The 22,583-nt window shown below is 36.7% G+C and overlaps 1 protein-coding gene and 1 non-coding gene across 2 annotated transcripts; both read left to right on the top strand.

Annotated features, from left to right (window-relative positions):
* Positions 1 to 2,621: 2,621 nt before the first annotated feature.
* Positions 2,622 to 2,729, top strand: LOC121240127. The gene has a single exon (XR_005935456.1). It is a non-coding gene; the product is annotated as a small nucleolar RNA R71 (small nucleolar RNA).
* A 6,819-nt stretch (positions 2,730 to 9,548) lies between these two features.
* On the top strand, positions 9,549 to 20,798 carry LOC121239569. Its single transcript, XM_041136837.1, has 6 exons — positions 9,549 to 9,882; positions 11,309 to 11,373; positions 11,462 to 11,522; positions 11,929 to 12,075; positions 19,118 to 19,307; positions 20,653 to 20,798. The coding sequence occupies exons 1-5, from the start codon at positions 9,609 to 9,611 to the stop codon at positions 19,240 to 19,242; spliced, it is 672 nt and encodes a 223-aa protein (XP_040992771.1). The 5' UTR covers positions 9,549 to 9,608; the 3' UTR covers positions 19,243 to 19,307; positions 20,653 to 20,798.
* Positions 20,799 to 22,583: the final 1,785 nt, after the last annotated feature.

Genomic DNA, 22,583 nt, shown 5'->3' on the forward strand with positions numbered 1-22,583 from the left:
TTTGCACCACCACCCTCCAACTTGAATAAAACATTGTCCTCAATGTTTAAGAATCAAATTTGAATGGGAAATAACTAAAAAGGGTAGAATACACCTGATGAGTGACATGGGTAGCTTGCTAAGCACCAAAGATGGTAACCTGAAATGACAAAATGAAACTAACCTGCAAATAAAAACAAAGAAAACAACAACAAACAAAAAGAAAAAGAAAGAAAATAAGAGAGAATAAAAATAAAACAAAACAAACAAAACAAATAAAGAAAAACATACCTGAGTGGTGTGGTCAAGGTTGATAGACCGGATCCACAAGTGGAATGTCTTCCACTTCCGAAACTTGTCTATCAATTAATACTTTAAGGTGTTGACCATTTTCTTTGAAGATCTGACCATCCTTAAGATCCTCTATTTCTACCTCCCCATTTGCAAAAACATTCTTCATTATAAAAAGGCCGGTCCACCTAGACCTAAGTTTTCCTGGGTGCTTATGGAGTCTAGAATCATGTAAGAACACTCGATCATTAGGCTTAAACGTCTTCCTACCAATATTTTTGTCATGAGACGCTTTCATTTTAGTCTTATAGATTTTAGGATTCTCATAAGCATCATTTCTCAACTCCTCTAACTCGATTGACAGAATTTTCTAAACTTACCCTCATTCAATTTAGAAGAAATATTAACAGGGGAAGTGTCACCTCGGTCGAGAAATGCATGCTTAAGACTTGGGGGCAGTGGCTTCAATTCCAATTTGGGACTATCCATGCTTGAAGGAATTTGCTTTTCACTTTTCTTAGACAGCTCCTCAAATTTCGATTGCCAAATATGTGAGCCATAATCTTGAAGTTCATAAAAAATAGCACAAATATCAACAACATCAAATGAATCATTCATAGTATCAAACTCAGAATTAATAAGAAAATATTCAGGGGAATCAGAATCATGAGTTGTGTGAACTCCCTTGTTTATGAGTGTGTCAATCATGTATGTTTGGTGGCACTCATCATCCTCCCTGGGCTGATTATTGATGTAGAAAATGTTGACCTCCATGGTCATGTTTTCAAAAGATAGTTTCATCAGGCCATTCCTGCAGTTTATAAGTGCATTAGCCGTAGCAAGGAAAGGTCTACCTAATATGAGAGGAATTTTAAAGTCAGAGTCAACAACCGACTGAGTATTCAAAATTAAAAAATAACAGGGTGGTAAAACTCGTCAATTTGGATCAAAACATCCTCAGCTATCCCTCTTGGTTTCTTATCTGAACGGTCAGCCAATTGAAGCACAACAAAAGTAGGCTTAATTTCACCCAAACCAAGTTGCAAATAAATAGAATAAGGCATCAAATTTACACTAGCTCCTAAATCTAGCAAGGCTTGCCCAAATTCATAATTTCCAATATTACATGCAATGGTGGGACAACCAGGATCCTTGTATTTAGGAGGCATTCGCTGCTCAATTAGAGCACTAACTTGCTATGTTAGAAATGTTGTCTTCTTAACATGGTGCATCCTCTTAACTGTACACAAATCTTTGAGAACTTTTGCATAAGTAGGAACTTGTTTAATAACATGTAAAAGAGGAATATTGATCTTTACCTGCCTGAGGTTTTCTAAGATTTCATTGCTAGAATCCAAAGTTCACATACTAGATTTTAAAGTTTGAGGAAATGGTACCTTAACTGGGCTCTTAATTACCTCGGCTTCCTTGGGCAACTTGGCACTATCTTTGCTTTGTTCCTCTTTGACATCCTCTGGCTTATCAGTTGTTGGGATGTGTGAGGACTTACCACTTCGTCTCACAATGGCATTGACCTCCTTCAAATTTTCTTGAGCCATATGTTAACCTTGGGGTATGGATTGAGCTTGAGAAGGGAACTTGCCACGCTCATTCACACTCAAGGAGCTCATCAACTTGGATACTTGGCTCTTTATCTCCTTGTTTTCTTCAACAACTTGCATAATCAAAGATTCAAACTTTTGGTTAGTCTTACCCTGTGCCTCAATAAAAGCGTACAAAGTGTATTCTAAAGGACTCCTAGAAGATGAAGGTGCATGATATGGTGCAGGATATGATCTAGGGGCTGTGCAGATGGCTGGATTTTAAACTTCCAGCTAAAATTGAGGTGATTGCGCCACCCCAGATTATAAGTATCAGAGTAAGGTGTAAAAAGCTTCTTGTACATACCTAAGACATTACATTGTTCCTCATACATCCCTCTCATTTTAGTAAATGTGAGACACTCTTGGGTGAGGTGATCTACCCCACTACATACAAAACATGGTCCAAAAGACTCTACATGATTAGCCACTTGTGTTGGCTTTAAGTCCTTAATCTTTAACACCTCTAGCTCCCTAGTGAGCATCTCAACCTTAAGCTTTAGGCTATCCTCTTCCCTGAGATGGTAAATTCCTCCACCATTTGGGTTTTCTACAAGTCGTGACCTATTTGTGCTTTCAGTAGCACTAGGTTCAGTCCAAGTGTGAGCCTTTTCAGCAAGCTCATTGAGGTATTCTATGGCTTCATCAGGATCTTTATGCAAGAACTCACAATTACACATCATCTTCACAAATTGACGCTCTCTAGGTGTAAGTCTCTCATAAAAATAGCTCACTAAGCGCCAATTCTCATACCCATGGCGAGGACACATACTCAACAACTCTTTAAATCTCTCCCAAGACTGATACAAAGTCTCACTATCCTTTTGTGCAAAGGTGGAGATTTACCTTTGTAAGGCGTTGGTCTTATGTTAGGAAAATAATTTATTAAAGAAGACCTGAGTCATCTCACTCCATGACCCAATAGATCGGGGTCTCAGTGAGTATAGCCAACTCTTAGCTCTATCCTTCAAAGAGAAATGAAAGAACTTAAGTCTCACAATATCATCAGTTGCATTTTGACTATGAAAAGTCACAACTACTTCCTCAAACTCCCTAATGTGCACATATGGATTTTCATTTTCCAAGCCATGAAAAGTAGGGAGTAACTGTATCATCCTTGTTTTAAAATCCAGTTGGCGAGTATTAGCTGGAAACATGATGCATGATGGTGTGGTTGTGCGTGTAGGGTGACTGTAATCATGAAGAGTTCTAATGGGTTGATTTTCGTGTTCACTCATTTCTTTAGGACTAGATGGGTTGTCAAATAAAGAATTTAAAAAATTTGATTCTAACTCTTCCACAGGCCTACAAGCAAATCTACCGAAGGTGTCTCGATATCTGTGCATGCAAGGTAACAAAATACTAAAAACTAAAAATACTATGAAAATAAAGGAAAAAAATAATGCAGCAAGCTAAAAGAGGGAACAAAGTTACTGCCTTTACAAACTGCTGAAAAGAAAAACTATCTAGCAATTCTTCTACCGTCTCTCCGGCAACGGTGCCAAAATTTGATTACGCCCAAAGAATAATGCGGTAGTTGTAGCACAGTTTTTGGGTGTCGATTCCATAGAGAGACACATTAAAAGAATTGTAGAAAGAATAAAGAAACTAAAGAAAGATATTAAATGATTAATAGAGAACAAAGATTAATTTTAAATGTAAATTAAAATGAAGTAAAATGATTAACGGAAAAAGTACTCAAGTTTGGCAAACAGTAAAGCGTTGGGAATCCCTTGCACAAATTTGGTATTTTAATTATTTTTAATTCATTGAATAACTCAATTGGGAACTCAATTCTCAAAATTCCCAATTGGAAGGTATAGATTTATAAACCAAGATTAAACCAAATGTAACCCGAAGAAAAATCATTCACCACTTTTAAAATACGTAAATTATTATCACTATTGAGAAAATCCAACGACGACAATATACTCAGGAAGCGATATTGAGCAAAAAATTAAATTAATATAGATAAATAATTGATCCAAACATAATCAAAGAGCTAATTCATTCAATAGAAAAAGCATAACTGAATCTATAAATAAAATAAATTCTATGATTATTTAGAGAAGAAAACATTAACAATAAATTGAGAATGATAAAACAAAAGAGTTTTAGTAATTGAAAATCAAATACATAAATCAAGAATAAATTAAAAATACCATCTAATGTGCAAGTTCATCCCTAACCCTACTTGAGAATTTAGTTACCCATAAATATAATGGACAACAAAAATCTCAAGAGAAAAATAGAGCAAACGGCGGTCATGAAAATTAATTTCAGATCTTCCTCTTTCAAACTGAGCCATCTCCCCTCTTCTGCCCTCTCCAATTTCATGCTAATGATGTGCTTAAATAGGGTAGAAAAGAAACCCTAATGTCTTCATATTCCCACACACAAAATTGCCTAAATTTTAGGATTCAACTTTGTAGCCATGTACATGCTTCAAGAGTTCAAATTTGGAAATCCTTATTAGAGATAACTGTGTAGCCCTTTAAGATAGCTTTTCAATGCATCAATCAGATATTTGAGTAGAAAGTTATGCTTAAAATACCAAAGTATGTATATTCTGTCTCGTAGTACATTTTGGACTCTGATCCGAATTACTCTCAAACCCCATCATTATCCTTATTTTGAAGAGTCATACACTCGTTGAAAGTTTTTAGGTTGTTCCAACTTCTTGCCCACTTGAAATTCCTTTGAATTTAAATGGGTTTGGACTTGCTCTTTTATAGACTCTGAAATTAAACGTAAAAATCTGCTCAGGAGTATCCTAAAGTACATAGAAACTCAATTCAAGAATACACATTAATTCCAATGATTTCTATTAACATTTTAGTATTTTAGTCCAATAATAGTGTATTTACAGTGCACTTTCGTACACTCATCACCAAAGCATACATATATGTGTCCTTTCACTATTTACATGAACTGTTCATTGCATCTTCAAGAGCATTATCTCTTATTAAAAGTTTTTATTTTGGTTACCTAATTTGCCTATGGTTTCATTCTCGAAATTATAAATTTTGATGTAAAGTTAGAACCATGAGTGATGCCCGAGGAAGAGCCAAACCCACTCAAACCTTGAAGGCAGACCTTTCTCTATCTTAGGCTCCATGCCATATTTTAAATTGTACTTAGTCTTTTAAAAAGGGGCGACCAACTATAATCAGTCTGCCAGCTATTAGGCGACGAACATTCCATTTTGGGTTGTATGTAACTCTAAGTTAATATTTATGAGGAGTGATAGTAATGTTTTTGGAAATGTATTTTAGACACAGGTACTGCAAGGTCTAATTACCGACTAAACCAATATCGTTTTCACTACAATGTTATATCTATTTCCCACATGTGATTTTTGTGCAAATGAGGCACGCCTAACCAGATTAAATCCTGGGTGTTGACCGCTTGATTGTTACCCTTGGCACAACAGAACCTCGCCATAACCTTTACAAGAGGGACGAGGTGCCACAAGCAAAGTGCTCACCACTAGGTGCGCACCATAAGAGACGAAGGGTGCATCACTAGGGGAGCAATGTCGTGAGCAAAGTGCTGACCAGGTGGGGAACAAGTGTTCACCAACAAGCGAGTAATATCAAAAGAAAAGTGTTGCCAGCAGGTGAACACCACGTGAAATAAGTTATCACCACCAAGCGAACAATACTGAAAGAAAATGGCTCGCTACCAGGCACTCACCACTATATTAAAAGTGTTTACCCCCAAGAGAGCACAATGGAAGTAACTTGTTCCCTAGGCGAGTTGTGACGCCCCTAGATTCCGCTTGAGATCGAACGAACATCTGAAGCATCGAGAGACGCAACATAAGGTTATTTGCCCCCGTTCATGACAAATAACGATGCAATGCACCTAGTATGCATCTAACAATATGTAATATTCACAGTGGATAATTTTTTCTTTGAGTAATACTATGCACCAACTAAAGATATCCCAAATATATGAAGCATAATCCATACATATTGAAATGCTAAGCATCCATTATTACAATATGAGTCTCAAAGGGACTGTAATTTCAAAGTATGGGACATAGAGCTTCATCATTAGATTGCCAAAATATAATTACTGGGCTAGTTTGTCGGGCAACTCGCGTAACTCGACCAATGATGCCATAATACTGTCCAAAAATCTAACTAAGGAGGCCACAAGCTCTGCGTTGCTTCGGTGCCGCCTAATCAACCTCCTCTAATTCGCCAGGCTCCATTTCCTCTCCTAATCCTGACACATTTCCTACCATTTGGAGGAAATGGTAATTGGGATTACCATAGTGAGATTTGAATACAAGTATCAGTAAGTTAACAAAGAACTTCCACACAAGTTAATGATGCATGCATGGTAGTAAATGTATGAATGCATAATCAAATTCATAAGCAAGCGTAAAATAACTTGACATGTAATATGACATAAATTGATATGACTTGAACTGAAATATGAATAGGGGTGTCAAATCGTGTTAACGGGTCGTGTTCGTGTTGTGTCAAGGTATGCACATTACACTTAATGGGTCAACACAAACACGACTCGTTAAGGATTTCGTGTCAAAATTTCAAACCCTAACACGATATGGTAAGATAACGGGTTGATACGACACGACCCGTTAATGAATAAGAAATAAATTGACATGACACGACACAACCCGTTCCATTTCAACCCATTTACGTTAATGGGTTGAACAGACACGATACGACACGACAAGACCTGTTTGACTTGATTTATTTTATATAAATATTTAAATATAAATAATATCTATAAAAATAAAAAAACTAACTACAAGTCTAAAATTACAATCCAAACAAATATGATCCACACAATTTGTAATAATATTCATTATTAAAATTATATCCCAAATATAATAAACAAAACAAACAATGTAAATATCTTAATGTTACAATATCAAATATAATAAAAAATTAAAAACATAGATCTAAACAAATTTAGAACATGAAGAAGAAAGTGGAGCGTCCTCCTTGCCCTTTAGGTCTAAGGGTATAAAGGTAAATTTAATTTTCCTAACGAGTTATGACTTGTTAGTGACCCTTTAAGCAATCGTGTCTTAACGGGTCAACCCGTTTTGACCCGAACCCGTTAAGGCTAAATCCTAACCCGCTTTTATCATGTCGTGTTCGTATTGGGTTAACGGATCGTGTCACATATTGTCACCTCTAAACGTGAATTGAACTTGAAACTTGACATGACATGAACTTGATCTGGATAACATGAACTTGAACTGAAACATGACTAAATGTGAACTTGAGACATGACTGAATGTGAATTACATGAACTTGAATTGAATAACATGAACTTGAACTTGATAGACATGAACTGAGCATAGCATAAACGTGAACGTGAAATACATGAATTTGAAGTCTTGTTCAATAAGCATGATAATTAAAAGTGACCATATGGGTACTACATGGGTCTCCTAAAGTCGTGTTCCTACCGAATACCGTATCACATCATAGGTATATGCATCAGCTGTGAGTGTATTAACATACGTGCCAGTTCACAAGTATCTGCAATTGCTGTAGACACACATTGTACATGCCAGTTCATAGGTATTTGCACCTGCTGTGGACACATGTACTGTACGTATCCTGTGTCAGGTATTTACACCTAACATGGGATACATACAGTTCACTTGTCAGGTATCCCGTGTCATGTCAAGTTTCAAGTTCAGTTCACGTTTCAGTTCAAGTCATGTCAGTTTATGCCATATTACACGTCAAGTTATTTTATGCTTGCTTATGACTTTGATTATGCATTCATGACACGGGATACCTGACATGAACTTGATCTAGATGACATGAACATGAACTGAAACGTGACTAAATGTGAACTTGGGACATGACTGAACGTGAACTACATTAACTTGAATTGAATAACATGAACTTAAACTTGAAAGACATGAACTGAGCATAGCATAAACGTGAACATGAAATACATGAATTTGGAGTCTTGTTCAATAAGCATGATAATTAAAAGTGACCATATAGGTGCTACATGGGTCCCCTTGAGCCGTGTTTCTACTGATTACCCATCACATCATAGGTATATGCATCAGTTGTGAGTGCATTAACATACGTGCCAGTTCACAGGTATCTGCACTTGCTGCGGACACACATTGTACGTGCCAGTTCACAGGTATTTGCACCTGCTGTGGACACATGTACTGTACGTATCCCGTGTCAGATATTTACACCTACACGAGTACTCATAACATGAAGTTGAAATATGGGTGGCACCATTGGCGTTAGTGCTTAATTTTACTCCGGTAACCAGTTAATTAGGCCCCATTCAAAACTTATTGATCTTTATCTTGTTAACCTAGGGAATTTCACACTAGTTTAGACACTCCAGTGTGAACAAATAAGTTCCACTAGGATATTACCACATCCTAACACTTAGGGTCGTGATAGACGTAAACAGACTTACATGACTTGAAATGTTGTTCTTGAAATACACAAACTGTACTCGAGACAAAACATGACGTGAAACGAAAGAATAGAAGTCCTAACGTAACATAACATGGCATGAATGTGAGACGAAAGACATGATGTACTATGAGATAGAAAACATTTCGTAGCATGATTTAATATGTAATAAACAATATTTCTTATCATGGCATAATATGTAATAGACAATATTTTGTAACGACATAACATGTAATAAAAAACATTTCATGACATGATATACATGTAACAGATAACATTAATTATGTGACATGACATACATATAACAGATAACATTACATGACATAATACATTATGTAACAGATAATTATTTCGTGGCTGACTGTAATGTGATAGAAGCTCAATACACATCACCGATCGTAAGTGAATAGAAATTGTTTTTATGCTTGATAGAAGCTCAATGCACATCAACTTAGTAACAACTACCTGGGCAAGATGAATAAAATTTTCAAAAGTGAGAGCATAACAACAACCTGGTGGGAAGCCCAGAGTGGAGTGACTCGTGAGGGAGGGAGGGCAGGTGTGCGATGGTGGCTAGGGTTCACAGTTAAGTTCCCCATCCGTCAAGATGTTCTTTTGTTTCTGTTAGCAAATTTTCCATTTTTTTTTTTTATAAAAAGTGACGACGTGGCGCATGCCATGTTGGTCGGTAAGTTAGAGTGGTCACCACAGGCTAGCATTATTCCACGTTTAAATTCTGTTGAATGTGGCGTGCCTGTCATTTATAAATCTGATATTTCTTCGAGAAAGTAACCTTAGATGGGGTTTGGACAGTGAAATGAGATGAGATGGTTTTAAATGAAAATTGAATAAAATATTGTTAAAATATTCTTTTTTAATATTATTATTATTTTGAGATTTAAAAAAATTAAATTTTTTATTATATTTTATATAAAATTTATAAAATTGTAATAATAAGATGAGATGAGATAAAATAATTTCTAAATCCAAACCGGACTACAATCGGGTCATAGCGGGTTTAGTTTTGGACTCTCAAAGACAACATAACCAGTAAACATTGAAAATTATCGGGATTACACGGAGATAAAGTAAACAAATTCTCGCTGGAACTTGGAGGGAGTCAAGGTTTTGTTATCCATATCCTTGTCACAGCATTTAATGGTTGCCACATATTCCACCACACGTGTGCCTAGAAAGCCTTTTATCCAATATCTGGCAACCTTAAATCATAAATGAGCAAACCGCAAGTTTTAGTGTCACAGGCAGGGCAGGTAAACTGAATTTTGCATAAATGGAAATAAGTTCTGCCCATCCTCTTCTCCATTCCAAATTTCCAAAGCCTCTGATAAGTTTTCCCGCACCTTCATCGCTTCCCTTCTTTCAATGTAAAGCTTCTTTTCTTTCTTCTAATTCAGCACTGTCTCAATCCTCTAAGAGCTTTCTCACACAGTTACAAGGAGTTGGAACTAAAACAAGGCAACAGAGGAGTGTTGGAGCCGTACATGCTTCCAAGGCTGAAAGTCCTCTAACAGATGTTTCAGAAAGATGGCTTCTTGTACCTGTTGGTCAGTAAGCTCACCCTTTTCTCTATTGCATACAAAAAGGTTATATATACAGCTTTCATAAAAGATGAGGATGTAGGAGAAAATTGCTATTCTGGGAAAATGTTGTAGAAATCTAATTATAAGTACATTTAGTTTTGCACTCCAATATAAGCTTTAGTTGACCATATTTGTGAATAGTGTCCTGAAATTCAATGTCTATATTTTTTTTCCTAGCATTCTTATTTTTAAACAACCTCTTGGATTTCTCATTTCCTTTGTTAATTTTTTTTGGGTATGTAATTGTGAAGCAAAACCACTACAGAGAAAAATTTTGGTCTTAAATTAGCTTTATGTTTGGCTATTTTGTTAGATAGAAAATAATTGATGAGAAGAGAAGCTTGTAGTGCTTTTCTAAAGAAGTGAAGAGAAAAGACGTGTTAGAAAATGGGGATCCTGTCATGAGCAGGGTCCTCTGACATTCTGTAGTGATAAGTTTGTACAATATGCTTTGGATGTCGCGCTTGCACACTTCCTTCCCTCCCATTTTTGGATAGAAGTAGAGGGCAGTATTGAACTTGGACAGTAAACACAATAAGACGTCTTATCTTTGCCTTGTGAATGTCTTTCCCAACAACACTCGGTCACTTAAAAAAAATCTGTTTCACGAGAGGGAGTTGCTTTTAAATGGGAGTATGCTAGTCCATATTCTGGTTTTAATTGAGGACAACGAACAAAAGAAACAGTGACATGTTTTTTTATCAAAGACTTTCATGGAAAGCTTTTCTCAATGTGCCAACAAATCAAGGCTATGAAGCCATTGAACCCTCATAGTGATTGCTCACTTATAACCAACTCCTACCATCAAGGGAAGCGGCAGAAGGAACTAAGCATGGGAGATCAGCAATTTGATGCAAACGATAATTGCATACTTAGCCTGACTGAAGGTTGGAATGGTTGACTTGTAATCTGCCATGACCCCCCCCCCCCCCCCCCCCCCCCGCATCTGCATAAAATATGTTTCACCTTTCGATGAGTTAAATGTTGATGTGATCATGCCCATAGAAATCGCTCTCTTAAATTTCAAGCTATAATGTTAGAGAGGTATAAATACTTATAAAAAAAAATGTTAGAGAGGTATAAATAAACATTTTCTTTTCTCTTGAGACGGTAGTGTTGCTGTCGGATGTTGGATAAGCAACCTGCATTTTGGCACCAATATCCCAAATGCTTCTCCAGGAATTAGGAGCCTCATCTGTGCTTTCATTCAAAACTATAGGAACTTCTGTGCTGTTGTGACTGATATACTTCAAAATATAATCTGAACTTTATTTGGATTAGGTTGTAATCTTCTCATGTTGCTACATTAGATTCAGACCTTTTATATTACATTGATGGTGTATTCCTGTTTAAGAAATAACAAGTCGTCTGCATTTTTGCTGCCTCATAGGTGATGGAGATACAAGACACATAGGTTACAATGTCAAAATGCCAGATGCATTTGAAATTGCTTCTGTAAGTACTCTTAGCATCTTTTCTAATAATTATTCTATGTATAACTTGACTATGCAACAAGATAAGTTTTCATTTGGATGTTATCTAGGGCGAGGTGACTGTTGGTCGACTTCCTGAGAAAGCTGATGTAGTAATTCCAGTTGCAACCGGTATTTCCACCTAAATCCCTTGAGAAAACATTGATGTTATCTCATACACTAACAGTCAAAATGAAGGAGTTATTATATAATTTCATTATAGATATTCAAGCTATTTTTTTGAGTAAAGAAACATGGAAGTGATCACAAAGATTTATCATACTTAAAATTTCTTAATATGCTTTCAATAACAAAGCATTTCATACCTCTTGCAGAGGAAGCTCTGGATTGCATAAATTCAATAGGTCTTCTCTGCAATAAGATTCCTTCCTTTTTATTGTTAGTTTAGATCATTTCATCATCAGGAAATCATGTTTGGATTTCAGCAAACAGTTTTGATATTAATTCGAATAGAAATATATTTTTTTTTTCAAGATCAAGATTTATGAATTTTGAAACATTTCTTCCTACCTAACAGTATCCGGTCTGCATGCTCGCATTCAGAAGAAACAAGGGAATCTCTTGGTCACAGATTTGGACAGCACCAATGGGACATTTATTGATGAAAAGCGGTTGAGACCTGGAGTTGTTTCCACTGCATCATCTGGGAGCCGCATTATCTTTGGTATTGCTTTCTTAACTAAATCATATTTACTTATTATCCATATTTCTTTGGGGAAAACATACTCATGTAGTTCGTTTTCTTGAATTGACAAGCTGTAACTTTTAACTTCTAAACCTAAAATTAAGTAAGTCTCCATTACCTTCTGTATGCTTATGGATATGATTTTATAAACTCAATGTAATATGTTATTTTTCATTCCTTCCGTACCCTGCCTGTGTAAAAGTGGGAGAATTGTTGTCTTTCACCTAAGGTAATCTGGAACCCACCAAAGATGATGATTGTTAATGGACAGTTCCATGGGTTGACCATACTTCAACTCCATGAAAATTTTAATATCTTTCAAACTCCTCAAAATAATTTTGGCTAGCTAATTACACCCTTCTAAATTACATCTGAACTCAAGGCGGTCCCAAATGTGTCACTAAGGTACCATTTCTTCTTCCTTGAGTCTTTTTTGTCATTGACTTTGATTCAAGGTGGTTCCAGAGGTGATATTTTTTTTTTTTTTTTTTTGCCTTCAATTTTACGTATACATGGTTCCAGTCTTCCACCAGCTAATTTTAGATCAAGCAGAAGTTTAGACAGCATGCCTCTAATTCATTGAGGAACATGAAGCCTATTGTTATGAAAATATCAGTTGGGCGGGTAAAATCCCATGGATGGCTACTTTCAATCCAACCAGTCCTTTTACTCTGTTTAAACTTCAGAAGCTTAAGTTGGAGGGATAATCAAAGGACAGTGATAACCATAGAAAAAAGAGAGGCCTAGAAGTTGCTGACTGCACTTTGTTGACTGTCTTTCTCTATGTTTCCATTAACTTTAATAGTGAATTAGTAGTTATCACTGATTACTAAATTTGAAAAATGCATCAACAAAAGGACTTTCAAGGGATTGGTGTGGAAAATATTAAAGGGGATATGATTAAATTGCATAAAAGATAATCACTTATAACAGGAACACAGCTCAACAATTAATAATCAAGATCTTTAGTTCAAAAAGCACAAGTACGCTACAAGTTGTGATTGCACACACCATAAGCAATGTACATATGAGTTACTTGGTAAGTGTGATGTGAATGGGTGGCTGAGCAGTAAGCTCTTATAGGCTTGTAACAAATTTTCTATTGAAGTGTTTTAATTACAGAGCACCTTTAATAAGTCTGTCTATGTATATGAGTGTCAAAAGTGATGACACTTCTAGGAGACTTACTTTGTCTTTAGAGCACTTTTAAACCATAAACCAGAATATAAACGAAGGGTCAATCCACATATCGACTTCTAAAACTACCTGAAGAGAAGAAAACTTCTCCCTGAGATGTTTGACCATTCATATAGGGATCACTAGTTCAGATTTTTGTCTACAACACCACCCTAGTTAACTTTGACATGCTATCACAATGTAAAGGCATAGTCCCCAAACACCTTTAGTTGTGTATACATTTTCCTGATACTTTGTCAACTTTATTTTTAGTATTAAAAAAAGTGGGAAAGTGTCAAAAAAATCCAAAATTAAGAATACATACACATGTATATATAAGTAATTTTTGGATGGTTATTCTTATGAACAATTATGAAATGCCTTGAAAAGAGAATTCCAAATGGAAAAGAGATGAAAATACACATCTTGGTGAAAATGTATCTTTTTGATGGAAAGCCACATCTTCAGAAGAATCACAATGGTTGATGAAAACATACCATAAAATCTATGAATAGCACATTCTATCATAGAATTAATGAGATAAAATTTATTAGAAGTCTCTCTCTCTCTCTCTCTCTCTCTCTCTTTCTCTCTCTCATCTTGGCAATGACATTATCCCTCTTCTTTCACCATCTTTTCCACAAACTTGCTGTTAAGAATTCAATCTTTGTATTTCTGAAACTTAATTTTTACAATGGAAGAATAATCAAATAAATAGATACAAGGCCTAGGCAATCTATGGAAACTAGTCAAGTATGGAAATATGTTACAAATACAATTTTATGACTAATTTCCTAAAATCAAGATGATGCTGATTTGGTGTTGATTGTCCTGATTTTGTGCAATGGTGATTCTGTCAATACTCTCCCTCAAGTTAGTGCATGGAGGTCCGTAATGCCCAACTTATGCAGAAAATGATGGAAGAGCTCCTGTCCCAATGCTTTAGTGAAAATGTCGGCAATTTGCTCATGTGAGGAAGTGTGAACGGCGGTGAAGAGTCTTAAACGGATTTTATCACGAACAATGTGACAGTCAATCTCAATGTGTTTGGTGCGCTCATGAAATATAGGATTGTGAGCGACGTGGAGAGCAGATTGATTATCACAATATAAGCTGATGGGCTCAGAATGAGGAACACTAAGATCAATGAGGAGCTGTTTTAACCATGTGAGTTCGCAAGTGGTGACAGTCATGTCACGATATTCAGCTTCAGCAGAGGAACGAGCCACTGTCGTTTGTTTTTTTGTGCGTCAAGAGATAGGACTGGTACCAAGCTAAATGAAGTAGCCTATAGTGGATCGACGAGTGGTGGGACAGCTGGCCCAATCTGAATCCGTGTAAGCGGTAACATGCAAAGTGCTAGAGGAAGAGAAAAAGATGCCTTGTCCTGGACTGCCTTTGATGTAGTGGAGAACACAGGTGACAGCTTGCATGTGAGGAATACTATGCATGAACTGACCGAGAATATTCACTGCAAAGACAATATCAGGACAAGTGATAGTCAGATAAATGAGGCGCCCAACGAGTCGGCTATAGGCGCAAGGGTCGGTGAGAAGAGTGCCGTCACGATCTGTGAGTTTCAAATTTTGTTCCATGGGAAAACGAGCAATCCGAGCACCAAGTTGGCCACTATCAGAGAGAATATCAAGGGCATATTTTCGTTGATTGAGAAAGATGTTTGTTTGAGAACGAGCAACTTCGAGGCCAAGGAAATATTTGAGAAGACCAAGATCTTTTGTTCTAAAATGGGTGGATAGAATGCTCTTGAAAACTTCGATCTGAGAGATGTCATTGCCAGCAACCAAGATGTCATCAATATAAACAAGAACAATGGTAATGTTGGTCTGGGTGACAAGAGTAAATAAAGAATGATATGCCTGAGACTGATGAAAACCTGCATCAAGAAGCACAATTGTTAGTTTAAAAAACCAATGACGAGAGGCTTGCTTGAGGCCATAGAGAGATTTTATGAGTCGACAGACACAAGTCTCCCCTTAGGGCAATATCCGGGTGGTGGGGTCATGTAGATTTCTTCATCAAGATCACCATGCAGAAAAACATTGTTGACATCGAGTTGATGAATAATCTAATTTTTGGTAGCAGCGACTGCCAATAAGCAGCGGGCCGTGGTCATTTTGGCAACCCGAGCAAATGTATCATGATAGTCAAGGCCTTTAACATGAGTGTAGCCCTTGGCAACTAGCCGAGCTTTGTACCTCTCGATAGAACCGTCGGCCTTGAGTTTAGTTTTGAAAACCCATTTACAGCCAATGGGTGTCTTACCAGGAGGGAGTGGCTCAAGAGTCCAAGTAGAATTTTCTTCAAGAGCACAAAATTCAGTAGACATGGCTTCACGCCAATGAAGATGGCAAACAACAGTGGAATAACAAAAGGGTTCAACATAAGTGGTGAGGGCAGTTAAAAAATTAAGATGAGAAGGTGAAAAACGAGAATAAGAAAGAAAAGCAGATAAAAGGTGAGCAGTACTTGAGGGTGAAGCAGCCTGTGAGGATGCAGTGGGCTCCATGTGTATGGTCGGGCAAACATAATCATGAAGATATGTTGGGCGAGTAGTGGTGCGACGAGGACGAAGAGAGAGAGAAGGTGGCAGAGGGGTTGGGTCGGGAATGATAGTGAAGGTAGGAGGAGGAGATGATGGTAATATGGGTTCAGGAATAGGGAGAGGAATAATAGGAAGAGATGTATCTGTGAGATTAGGGGTATTCTGGAATGGAAATATTTGTTCATGAAAAGTGACATCACATGAATAGAAGACGACTTGGGTTCGAGATTGTAGAGTTTGTATGCCTTATGAGTACCAAGATAGCCGAGAAAGATACATTTAGAGGCACGTGGAGAAAATTTATCGCGGGAAGTATGGAGGGTTTGAGCATAACAAAGACATCCGAATACGCGTAAGTGAGCGTAGTGTGGTGTAGTGTCAAAAAGGAGTTCAAAAGGGGATTTATTTTGGAGAATGCGACTCGGGGTGCGATTAATGAAATAAGCAGCGGTAAGAACATAATCACCCCAAAATTTTAGAGGTAAGTGTGCTTGAAATCGGAGGCTACAAGAGACATTCAAGAGGTGCCGATGTTTATGCTCCGCAATACTATTTTGTTGTGGAGTTTCACCATAAGTACGTTCGTGAATGATGCCATGATCATGGAGATAATTTTGAAATTTGTGGGAAAGAAATTCTTGTCCATTATTAGTTCTTATTATTTTAATCATGGTGTTGAACTGATTTTGAATAAATGCAAAAAAATGCATGAGATGAGTATAAGCTTGACATTTATGTCGCATGAGATATATCTAAGTGGTGCGAGAAAAATCATCAACAATTGTAAGAAAATAACAAGCACCACAAATTGAAGAAGTATGATAACCATCCCATATATCACAAAAAATGTGATTAAACACAAAAATACTTTTATTAGCATGCGAAAGAAAAGGAAGTAGAGTGTATTTAGAGCGAGCACAGACATCACAATCAGAAATAATACAATGATTATTATTAAAAAGAATAGGAATATTGAAGCGAGAAGGGTGACCTAGGCGTTGGTGCCATAGGATCTTATTGGCAATGATTTGAGTAGAAAGAGCCGTAATGGGTTCAGACTGGTACACATAAAGTTCATTGCAAAGCTCACCCGCTCCAATCATCCTCGTCGAGTATGGGTCTTGGAAAAAAAATTTAGTAGAGGAAAAAGAAACAAGGCAAGAATTATTAGTGGTAAGCTGAGGGACAGAAAGGAGATTAAAAGTAAATTGAGAGACAAAATAGACATTGTGTAAAACTAGGGATTCGGTCAAGGGACAAGTGCCGATTCCTTCTATTTGGAGAGTCTGACCAGTGGGTAAACTAACATGCTGCGTATGAGGAGGTGGGGTGAGATGCGTGAACAAGGTCCGATCATAACACATGATGGCTTGCCCCACTATCAACCACCCATAATCGGCAGCTAGCAGAGGAAAAAGGTGAAGAAACGTTACCCACAAAATTAGTCGATGGTGTTTTCGGGTTGAGAAAATCGAGTAATTTTTGGTAGACATCAGGTGAGAGACCAGGGACAGGCGACGAGAGAGCAGAGGAGGAAGCTTGGTGAGCCATTGGTGGCAACCCAGTGGGGGGTTTGCCGAGAAGAGAGGGTTGTTGTCGGTTGCGCGGTTCACGGCCTGCAGGATAGCCGATTATGCGCTAACATCGGTTGCGAGAATGTCCATTTCTGCCGCACTCGGTGCATCGCAAAGGGCCTTTCATGGAGCCAGTGGATTGGGCAGCAAGGATCGAAGCGTCCGATGGTGATGGCCGCGCATGGAGGAGGCGCTGCTGCTCTTCCTGAAACAGAATAGAAAAAAAATTTGTGATGGGGGGTAGGGTTTCCATAGCTAGGATTTGGGTTCTGAGTTAGGAAAAAGAATCGTTGAGGCCCATCAAAAATTGTTAAACTCTTTCATCTTCAACTTGCTATTGCAAATCTTTGAGATCGTTGCTTTTCTGTAGATGGCTGAGTTCATCCCAGAATTGTTTGATTTGGTTGTAATATTCATGGATAGAGTGGGTTTGTTGTTGTAGGGAAGCTAATTCTCGTTTGAGGTGATAAATGAGGGTGTTGTTGCCGTGGCAAAATCGTGACTGAAGATGAAGGCACACCTCTCGGGGATCGGTATGAGATTCAAGGGAATTGGCAATGGATGGACTAATGGAATTAAGAAGCCAGGTAAGAACCATATCTTTTGTTTGGTTCCATTGGGTATAGTTTGTAGAGGTGGGTTCGGGTGGAGAGAGGGTGCCATCAACAAACTGAGTTTGTTTTTGGCGTGAAGGGCACAGGTCATGGCTTTTTGCTATTTGAGAAAATTGTCCATTGTAAGAAAGCCAGAGACAAGGATAAGGCTAGGTGAGTCTAAGGGGTGGAGAAGATATGAGGAGGGAGGAGGGTTTGAAGAGGAGGATGCTATTTGGGCGTGAGAAAGAGGACCGGTTTAGGCTGATACCATGTTAAGTATTCAATCTTTATATTTTTTAAACTTAATTTTTACGATGGAAGAATAATCAAATAAATAGATACAAGGCCTAGGCTATCTATGGAAACTGGTCAAGTACGGAAATATGTTACAAATACAATTTTATGACTAATTTCCTAAAATCAAGATGATGTTGATTTGGTGTTGATTGTCCTGATTTTGTGCAATGGTGATTCTGTCAATACTTGCTGTGACATTGCCTATTTAGATTTCTAGTTAAAAACTGGCCTTATAGTTGGATTGATTGCCATTAATTCCATGTAATCAAAAAAATTTGGTTCTCAAGAAATAAATTAGAACCTAGACCTTCATGTTGAATGCCTTGTACATCCTTCCCTCCAGCCAGATCAAACTTAGAGACTCAAAATCTTAATCTCCGAGTGAAAACCTAATATTGACGACCAAAATGATGACATAATAAATGCTTAGGAATTTCTTATCCACCCACTAGATTTTCCATTACTAGTCTAGGACATTGAACTCTGCATATATTTGCATAAGCAGTGGATATTGAGCCGATCCAGTGTTTTGTATATCATGTGAAAACAGGTAATGTGTAATCTGGAAAATGAAATATATATTAAAATATATATATATGGTTTTATATAGAGATCATGGAAATATCTTTCGAATTTCAGTACATAGATATCACAGTCTTAATGACTTTGATAAATCATAGGTTGTTTATATGTGCTTTAGTGTGAAGTTCTTAAAATTGCATTCTTGAGTCTGTGGCCGGTGAACATTGTTTATTCAACGAGCTTCAGAAGTTCCATCTCTAGCTGATTAACTTCAGATCTTTTTTTATTGTTAGGGGATACTCATTTGGCAATGTTTCGTGTTTCCAAGCTTAACGCGGTGGACGTTACAAGCAAAGCAGAAGAATATGAAGATAAACAAGAGACTGATAACCCAAACGAGACTACTGAAACAGCTTGAAGCAGAGGACATGACATGTTAGTAAACTATAGGAGTGAATGAATAAATTTATTTACTCAGATATTTGAACCTCTTCAAAATTTTACTCGATTTTGTTGAGGAAATCGTATGTATTTTCACCAAATTTTCCTGGCAATGACATCTTGATATAAATAATTGAAAAGATATGTAGTACATCACTCCTCATTTCTCAATCTACAGTTTCCAATTTTATTTTTATTATATTTTGGGTGCCAAAGCAATTTCTTTCTTGCTGGACATGCTTTAATTTTGAAAACGAACATATATATACCATATCAAGTGCTATCTCCAATAGCATATTCAGCGTAGTGGTATCTTTAGCGCATTAATTAATCCCCAGGAAGTCAAAAACAAAATTGTAAAAGTTCTTGTTAGATGAGGTTAATTCGAATTACTTTAAGCGAAGTGGAATTCACCCAAGCTCATATCTTTACTTGTCTTATATCTCACGTCAAATTGTTGCAATTGCACCTCTACGTCATTTAGAAAGCTACTAGAATCTCCCAAATAATTTCACACTTTAAAATTAAAAGCATAAGGTGGTTGATATAGAAAATTGTAAAGATAGAGTAGAGATTTTTTTTTTTTTTTTTGTACGTTCACTGCTCTAAAAGCTAACGTATTTAAGACTCTCTTTGAAGGCTCTTCTAAGCTTAATTAACTTCTAATTAACTGCTTGCGGGTTGGTGGAGAGTTAATTAACTCATGGGGAGTTGATTAACTGAAGCAGTTACGTAACTGGAGGGGAGATATTTAATTCATGGGGAGTTACCAAAGTAATTTCTCCATCCATGCTATTAACCCATGTAGACAATACATGGATCATGGGTTTCAAGCCATTTACCATCATCTCTAACTTGTCCACAATGGGCGTCATGCTTATTTATTGTGTCCTCCTAATCTCTCAACCAATTATCTCTCATACAGAAAATAAAGCGTGCGACTTGACTAGAAGGTAAAGGGTAGGACTACTATATTTAGTCACCATCTAACTAACATAGTAAATCACTCATAACGTCTTGTTCATGCCCCAAACTATTTGGTTTCACTAGGTCAAAGATCCTTAGGCTACGTTTGGTTGCAAGACTCAGCTGAGCTCAACTGAGTTCAGTCTAATTTTAAGCTGAGTCTAACATCCAAACACCTAACTCTCAAATTACTAAACTCAGTTTAGATGGGTCTCACACAATTCCCTGCATTATTCAACTCACTATTATTCATAAAGAACTGATGTCAACTTAACATCTAAACGCAACCTTAATCCCTAGTGAGTTTATAACTCAACGTAATTCTTAACTTCATATTATATGTTCATGATTATATTGAGTCAAAATGACCTAATTGCCTAGGTTGAGTCATAAAATAAAATGTAAGAATTCAAATAATCTTCCCTCAATACTCATATCAATTCAATCAAAATTTATTACTTTTCTAGACATGCTTCCTGAGACCATATAAATCATGGCCTTGAGATAATAAGCTCAAGTAATAGCATCAAGCTTTTATCTCATAACATAGTTCTAAGTTCAAGGGCATATAAATAGTTCATCTATTAATTCATTAGAGCTTACATATTGATGGAGTACGGACCCATCCAATCACTCCTTTATATGGTAATATATTGCACATATAGCACATATAAAATGAAATGTATACTACGGTAGAACTTCGGTCTATTCAATTTGGCTTGTCACATTCAAGTGTCATAGGGATCTTAATCTAGTTTCCATGAAGGCACCCTAACTCGAGTTTTTTAGCACATTAACTCATCTAGTGTCTGCCTAAGACCTCACATTCCGCTTGAGTCATGCTGGATGAAGTTATGCAAATACTTCATCTACAATTCTTGTAAGTTTTATCTTAGCCAAGCTAAAACAACATTCTTTAAATTTATCTTCAATGCTTCCAAATCATCAAAATGTTTATTTGCTCAATTTTTCAAGTGACAAAGTAATCAATTTATCTTATCTAGCTTGCTATTCAAGTGTCAAGGTGATCATCTATATGAGTGGACTGATCTTAACCAAGTGTCATTTTTATAATGTGTTTTTTACTTAATATCAATTAATATAATATGAGATAAAAAAAAATCTCACTGATGCAATCGATACCATCCTGCTAGTAGAGATATCTTTTAGGATCATCTCGCCTTGCACAACGACGTCCCGAATGTAGTGAAATCGAATATCTGTATTTGGTTCTGCTATGGTTTTAGGAATCATTGGCATATGCCAAAGTTGCCATACTATCACTATATATCTTAATGCCTTCATTTGCAAGAGTCATAATCTTTAGGTATTGAAAAAATCTCTTCAACCAAATAGTCTCTTGTATTGTTACTGAACAAGCAACGTACTCAGACTCTATCATAGGCAAAATAATGCATAATTGTTTCTTACTACACAAATAAACATCTCCACCACTAAGCATAAATGTGTAACTCGTCATGAATGTACACTCATCCTCTTGGTAGCCTAATTAGTGTCGTTATAACCCTCAATCTCATGTATCTACCCTGATAGCAAAGAACGAGATCCGTTGTCCCATGAAAGGTATTGGAAAATCCTTTCAACTGCTTGCTAATGAACATGTCCTGGATTCTCTAATAATGACTAATCATTCCAACTACAAAGTAAATACCAGGTCATGTACACAACATAACATGTATCAAACTTCCAATTGCACTTACATAAGGAATTCTAGTCATCTTTTTTTTTTTCTCATCATTCTTAGAGTAATGTTCTAAACTCAATGTATAATCATTCTCAATTAGAGTGTTTATGGTTTTGGAGTTGTGCATACAAAATCTTTTTAAAATCTTGTTAGTGCAAGTCTCTTGAGACAAACCAAGAAGTTTTCTAGATCCATCTCTTGAGGTTTTAACTCTAAGCATATAATTTACTTCACCCATGCTTTTCATCTTAAAAGTAGATGAGATCGCAACTTCATCCCATATTATTTGATTTATGCATACTTAGATTGTGCAAGCCTCATGTAGATTTTTTTAAATATATGTAGATTTTTTTAAATATAATTCACTTAAAAAGCTCACTTTTTTTTTTGAATTTTTATAATGGGTCCCATATTTGAAAAAAGAAATTCTCATATTACTTGACACTAGTTATTACAAAGTTACCAATCGACTTGTATACTAAAAAGAAAAAACAAATGGATGGTTTAGCGACCCATGTGGGGGTGGCTAGGGCAATAAGAAAAAAAATGGGGAAATCGGTGAACCAGGTCAGGTCCGATTTGGTACCGTTTCCTATATAGCAAAATCAGTTGAAAATCGGTCCGATTCCAATTCTGATTTTTAGAAC

Source organism: Juglans microcarpa x Juglans regia, chromosome 7D, assembly GCF_004785595.1.
Source record: "Juglans microcarpa x Juglans regia isolate MS1-56 chromosome 7D, Jm3101_v1.0, whole genome shotgun sequence".
NCBI classification, from domain to species: Eukaryota; Viridiplantae; Streptophyta; class Magnoliopsida; order Fagales; family Juglandaceae; genus Juglans; species Juglans microcarpa x Juglans regia.